The 7122-nt window shown below is 38.6% G+C and overlaps 2 protein-coding genes across 2 annotated transcripts in view; one reads left to right on the top strand and one right to left on the bottom strand.

Annotated features, from left to right (window-relative positions):
- Nucleotides 1–74: 74 nt before the first annotated feature.
- Nucleotides 75–2612, top strand: LOC115242749 (general transcription factor II-I repeat domain-containing protein 2-like). Its single transcript, XM_029819274.1, is given in 3 exon segments — nt 75–894; nt 897–1211; nt 1214–2612. Coding segments are annotated over 3 exon segments (1872 nt in total). The 5' UTR covers nt 75–665; the 3' UTR covers nt 2542–2612.
- Nucleotides 2613–5062: 2450 nt separating this feature from the next.
- LOC115242752 (S-antigen protein) overlaps nt 5063–7122 on the bottom strand; it is a 4950-nt gene continuing 2890 nt past the window's right edge. Inside the window, exons 3-4 of the mRNA XM_029819277.1 lie at nt 6605–7107; nt 5063–5125 (exon numbers count right to left, since the gene is read on the bottom strand). Coding sequence (XP_029675137.1) covers nt 5063–5125; nt 6605–7107 — 566 coding nt within the window. The remainder of the gene's footprint in view (nt 5126–6604; nt 7108–7122) is intronic.

Raw genomic sequence — 7122 nt, 5'->3', positions numbered from 1 at the left:
TGTTCAAAACCCGGCTCGCGAGCTAAAGCGCTCCCATTTCTCCGTCGCCTCGATAGTCTCGATAGAGTGAGACAGAGAGTAAACAAAAAAGGATAGACGCTAGTATTCTTTTTTATTTACTCTTTGTCTCGCTCTATCGAGGTTATCGAGACGACGGAAGCGCTTTAGCTCGCGACTAGACGCACGTAAGTAGCGTGAGTGGGGATGTCTCAACCGCGTAGTAGCGCATATTTTTAGCGTGTATCTTTTGTTAAGTCCTAGCGACTTGTTTGGTAAGGACGTGTTCGTGCAAGTCTCACGCGACGATTTCGAATTTCATGATTCGGGAGTAAAGTAGGAGCAATATCGTTATATTCAGAGCCCCGAACTGCGCGCGAGATTCCAGTGTATTAAGAATACGATTTTCGTGGAATTGATTTGCAATTCCCAGATTTCAATTACTGCTGACAGGAGATGACTGTGAGTGTAAAATTCCGAATGTTTCAATGAAACAGACCCGTGCTCATAGATTTATTTATCTTTTTGCACTTCTCTCCTGCGCTCTCTACGCACATTTCTCTGATTGCTCGTATGAACTTGCAAACCAGTCGCTTACCGCTCATTTTCAATTTAGTTTCGCTTAAAGCTAGCTTCGTACTGCGTTTCTCGCTTCTCTGACAATCGAAATGTCCGGACCAAAACATCGAAAAGTTGATTCGGAGAATCGAGCTTTTCAATTGCAATGGACTGAAGAGTATTTCTTCATCTTCATTGAGAAATATGCCAAACCAATATGCTTAATTTGCAATGAAACCGTGGCGGTTAACAAGGCCGCTAACTTGAAGCAACATTATAATTCAAAACATGCCGCTAAATATGACAGAGAATACCCAAAAGGATCTCTACGTAATGAAAAATAGCATCGCTCCAAAACTCATATGAACAATCAAACTTAATAATGAAACACGCTCTGACTGAGCAGGAAAAGTGCACCGAAACTTCTTTACGAATCTCTTGGATTATGGCGAAAAATATGATTCCCTATTCTCACTCTAAAGTAATTAAGTTATGCTTACTTGAAGCCGCGAATATACTTTTCGAAAATAAAAAAGAAGTGTCCGAAACATTGAAGAAAATTCCTTTGTCGCGCAACACGGCAACTAAAAAAATTGAATCTTGCTCAAGATCAGTCCAAGAAAACATTTTGCGTAATCTGCAAAAAGCAAAATTTTTTCACTTGCAATTGATGAGTCAACTGATATTTCTGATATTTCGCAAATGGCAGTTTATGTTCGGTATCTTTGGAACAGTGAATTCAAAGAAGAACTTTTAACATTATTGCCACTTCACGATCGCACAACCGGTGAAATACTATTCAAAAATTTTCAAAAGTTCATGGAATCTGACAATCTTTTGTTTGACAATATTTTTTCGATAGCAACTGATGGTGCACCGGCTATGACTGGTAAAGTCAATGGTTTCATTGCATTCATGAAAAATCTAAATTCCAAGATTATTGCTTTGCACTGCATAATTCATCAAGCTGTTCTTTGCGCAAAGCTTTCTGGCGATCTTAAGAATGTCATGACAGCAGTTATGAAAATAGTTTATTTTCTGCGCTCGCATTCGGCTCTACAACATCGTTTACTAAGAGCATTTTTGCAAGAATGTGAAAGCGAGTACATAGATTTGCTTGTTCACAATGATGTTCACTGGCTAAGTAAAGGCAATGTATTGAACAGATTGATATGCTTACTACCAGAAATTCATAGTTTTCTTGACTCTAGAAATACTAAGACTGCTAATGAGTACTTCCAATTTTTGGGTAACATAGAGAACGTTGGCAAAATTTGTTTTTTGGGCGACGTGTTCTCCCATTTTAATGAACTGAACAAAGATTTGCAAGATAAGAACAAGGTTCTCTGCGATATGTGGGAAATAATAAAAGCATTCCAGCGGAAATTGCAGTTGTTCGAAAACGATCTAAATTCAAAGGAATTACTTCACTTTCCTTCATTGAAAGCTCATATTGAAGGAAATCCTGATGAAGACATTGACATGAACACTTTTGTCAAGTTTTTACATGAAGTGCAGATCGAATTTTCTTCGCGGTTTTCAGAATTTAGCCAAATCTCTGATTTACTCACTGCCTTAAAGAATCCATTTTCTATGGAACCCAACGGTAACTGGGTTACACAAGCTATGCATCTTTTCAGTGATTACGTTGATAAAGCCAGGCTTCAGCTGGAAACTATCGAATTGCAGAAAAACAGTGTATTGAAAGAAAGCTATCAAGCAGCACAGATAACCAAGTTTTGGACTGATATTTTGCCTGATGAAACTTATCCTAATTTACGAAAGATAGGTTCTTTTGTATTGACAATGTTTGGATCAGCTTATGTTTGCGAAGCTGCATTCTCAAAAATGAATTATGTGAAAAGCAAGTTTCGAAACCGTTTAACTGACCGTCATCTTGAGGATTGTTTGGTTGCTGCTACTACTAGTTACAACCCTGAGTTTACCAAGTTGGTCAAAGACAGCAAATCGCAATTCTCACATTAGTTTTTATTTGGAAAAATATATATCAAAAGTTTTCAAAGATGAAAAATAACGTAGAAAGACAGTAAAAGACAGTTAATATTAAAAAAGCAAAAAGAAAAAAACAAAAAAAACAAAACAAAATAGAAAAAATTAAAAACAAAAAATACAAAACAAAAAAAAACCCAAAAATGGAGATTGTCATTGCCTCACCTCCACGTGGTAGTCCCTGGGTAACGCAAAGAGGACAATAACTTGAAAGTTGTTTGGCAATTAATCTGGCCCGCAGGCAGTGGTTAAAATTTGAAATCTGGCCTCTCGGAAAAACTAGTTAGGCATCCGTGGTATAGATAGTCATAATATAGTCATAATATAAATATAGAATGAACAAAAAAAAAATAATTTCATTTTATAGGAACACAAACAGAATTTGCAAATAATATAATTATAACTATTCTTTGAATCGTATTCTTATTCATGTTGTAAATATTACATATTATATATTACGTATATCAGTTTTTGTAAGTATGTATTAAGGGGCATATGACAAACTGTTCGCCATATGGAATTTTCCAAGCTTTTGCTGCCACATTATCAATGGTCCATGCATTTAAATTTTGATTTTCATTATTTTTATTCACAATATTTATTTGTAAAAGTGAAGACTTCATAGGCACGTCATATAAATCTTGTACTTTCAATAATTTTTTCCCGATTATATATATTATTTCATCTGCACATTGAATAATGTTTTCCACTTCTATATAATCTCCATTTTTTAATATGCAGCAATTGTTTCTTTTATCGTTACAACGGATCGTATATAATGAATTGCGCAACGTTTTGTATTGACCTTTAATATTACTGTTTTGGTGTAGAGGACCATCAAAATGTTTATTTTCTAAATATAATGTAGAGCTTCTTATTTTTTCATATTTATTTACACTTTCAATTTCGCCATATCTTCTTGAAAGTTGTTGCAATGGTTTGTCTCCTTTTCTCAATAATTTTTTAATTGTTGACATATAATTTTCAAACCTGAAGCAACTAAAGTTGCCTAATATTCCAAATTTTTTTACGTCTGCGACAAGATGTAATAAATTGTGTATATTGTGAGATGCATGTGCTTTACCATATAGTTTTGCTAAAGAATGAACAAAATGTTTCAATAGATTTTCAGCGTAATCTAAATAATAATCTTCCTTACAAGAAGCTTGATTCGATAATATTGAAATAGCAACATGAAGCGTTAAAAATTTTTTATACATATCATTATCTAATATATCTCTTAAAACAACAAGCCCTAAATATAAAAGAAAAGTTCTAAATTCTGTAGCTTTTTGTGCGCGAGTGAACGCGGAAGCGCTAGGATCGCGTGAAATGGACACGATAGTGTTTTGTAAAAAAGGCAGTCAATTTATTAAGAACAATAAATAGTTAACAAGTTCTTTGTCGATCAGATTTATGCTAATCTTAACCGAATGATTGCTCCGGCGAGCGACCGGGAGCGTTACGATAATCTCCGCGAGCGACGGATATATCGCGAATACCGCAAGCGACGGTGTAAACGGCGCGATTCCGCGAGCGACTGAATAAACGGCGCGTTTTAACAACGAGAGATTAATCGCGAGCGACGAGAAATCTCTTTTATGATAATCGTGAACTTCGCGTTTCGTAAACGAGCATACGAATTAGAAAAGCGAGCGACTTTTGTATAGCGAGCGTTTAAACGATATAAGCACACACTGTCACGGATGAATCTCGATCGAGTGCGCCCGGCGGTTCCCCGAGAGAGCTTTTATACAAACGTTCTTTTTAGTGTTCTCGAAGTTTCTACGTGTTTGTCTTAATTTTCGCGTCGGTTGTTATTTTCGATGATTAGTTAAAATTTGAACCTTATTATTACAATTTGTTTGTCGTTGAGGCTCTCCCGGGTGACCGTTGCGTGGCCCGCATCGATAGGCACGAGCGATGCCGCGGGCCTGGCGCGATTCGCGTAGCGCCGCTTTTGGAGCGCGCTCCTATTTGTCGCGCGCCGTGCGACGCGCGAGATGGCGGCTGACGCGCCGAATTTCGAGCGCGATTAATCGGCGCTTTATTGGAGTGGTTTTATAGTTGCTCTTAGTAATTATTGGAGTTCAATTTTGAACAGATCTCCACTTTTAATTGTTTGTCTAATTTTTTATTATTTATAAAAATTAAATTATTTATTTATTTATTTCTATCTATTTTATTGGCGACCATGTTTTTATTTTTATTATATCGACTAAGAACTCACGACCGTTATTTATTAATTTTATTTACAACCATGTTTACTAGCCGAATAGGAACACACAACCGTTATGTCATAAGCTAATTGTAATTGTTTTGCGCTGAAGAGGGCCCGAAGAAGGAGCCGAAACGTCCGGTTTTTGTATACTCTATTATAGAGATTGATCACAAAATAAAGCTTGTTGCGCTCCACTTAACGCGCTTGGCTCTGATTGCCTTTATCTTGAATTTTAATTGTGTATAATGATATATACAGTCGAAAATAGAATGGTATTTAAAGTTTTAGAAGCTTGTCGATAACATACATGTAGGCGTCAGATAAACATTCCGTGTAAGTCTGCAGATTTAAACCATTATTAACAATTATGTTTTTATATTTACCATTTCCGAGATTAATTTTTTATTAAAAAAGGATTTGTTATCCAAAACCTCCACCCCGTCTCAATCAGTCAAAATTGTAATTGAATTCACGTCTGTGATCTATTATAACTGAGATATTAAAAATATTCCTTCTCTAATATGATTCTGATGCTCCGTCACTCTCGTATTCAATTGTCTTCCTGTTTGTCCAACATAAGATGCATCACAATTATTGCAGTTAATCTTATATTCTACATTCTTCCTAGAAAATTTAGGAGAAATGTCTATGTGCTTTGGCCTTTTACGTCTCCATTATTTTTACATGAAAATCGAGTATTTTTATTAGATTTTATTAGGTTTATTGACGTCTGGATACTGAATTCGGTAAATGTTCAGATTAACTTATACCTTACGGATCATTTTCATTTTCACATATATTATAGAGGGCACATTCCTAAGTAATACACACTTTGAATTTTGTGGCGCTCTCTTCTGGTTCCAGAGATATGCAATTTTAAAGTTTCACAATTTTAATGCTTTTTCTGTTATAAAATAAGAAAAAATAAAGTTTGTTTACGTTGTATTTGTGTAAAGCAGATGTGGAAAAAGTGTTTGTTTACATTTCTGGAAACGAAGCTTCTGGAATTTTTCCATTTTCCACGCGAAGCGAGGTTCATAGAAATAAATGCGAAAATTATGATACTTCAAAATCGCATATCTCTGAAACCTGAAGAGAACGCCACAAAATTCAAAGTGCGTGTTACTTAGGAATGTGCCCTCTATAATATATGTAAAAAAGAAAATGATCCGTGAGGTGTAAGTTAATCTGAACATTTACCCTGAATTCTATAATGTGACGCGATCTGCAGAATATGTGTAAATTATTTTTTTTCCCTCGTTTTTCGACAAAATTTGATTGAAGTCATGCAAATAATTTATTCTGAAATATTATTCTAAAATTTTTTCAATGCATATGTATATATATACTTATATGGCAAATAAATAAATAATAATTTAGTTATTGGATAATAATTTAAATATATTGTGGCGGCCTACAGCAACCACAAAATTACGGCAGCGCGATATTTGCGAAATATTATCGTTTCTTGCAAGCGCTCGCCCGTCCGCGCGTAGTGCGGGAGACGCCGCTAGTCGGCGCAAGGCGCTCGGGACAACAAGAATGTGGAAAGCAGTCCGGCGGGCATATAGCGCGTCCGCGCGTAGTTGCGGGCAGCACCGCTAGGCGGCGCAAGGCGCCCGGGCCAACCTGCAAGTAGAAAGCCGTCCGGCCGGAATATAGGTTAGACCCCCTGCAGAGAAAGAACGAAGAAAGTTCTTGGCGCCAGTCGCCTACTTTCAAGCGCAAGTCGCTAAAACGTTGGAGAAAGAGGCAGAAAAAAGCGCTAGGCGCTAACTCTCGACAGAGGAAGAAAAGTTCTCGGCGCCAGTCGCCTACTTTCCAGCGCAAGTCGCTTTTAACATTGATCAGCAATACGGCGCCAGTCGCCACACCACCATCCACGACGCCACGGATAAGGAATACCGTTCCGCTACCCACGGTAGCCGAAATCGCCATCCGGCGAAGGACTCGCCTGACGCCACTCCACAAAGTGGTCAAGAGGAGGAAGGTGGAGAAGGGCACGCTAAAAACAAGCAGCTCCCGACCATTAGGCGCCAGATCGCCAACCGTCTCCGGCGCCCGGCCGCCATCGGCATTAGGCGCTCGATCGCCATCCGCCTCCGGCGCTCGTCCGCCATCAGTCGGCGCCAAGTCGCCTGCGTCAACCGGCGCTCGTCCGCCATCAGTCGGCGCCAAGTCGCCAGCGTCACCTGGCGCTCGTCCATCATCAGTCAGCGCCAAGTCGCCAGCGTCACCCGGCGCCCGGCCGCCATCAGCGTTAAGCGCCCGATCGCCATCCGCCTCCGGCGCTCGTCCGCCATCAGTCGGCGCCAAGTCGCCTGCGTCAACCGGCG

Source organism: Formica exsecta, unplaced genomic scaffold (assembly GCF_003651465.1).
Source record: "Formica exsecta isolate Colony F162 unplaced genomic scaffold, ASM365146v1 scaffold620, whole genome shotgun sequence".
NCBI classification, from domain to species: Eukaryota; Metazoa; Arthropoda; class Insecta; order Hymenoptera; family Formicidae; genus Formica; species Formica exsecta.
This window is presented reverse-complemented; position numbering and strand designations above follow the sequence as displayed.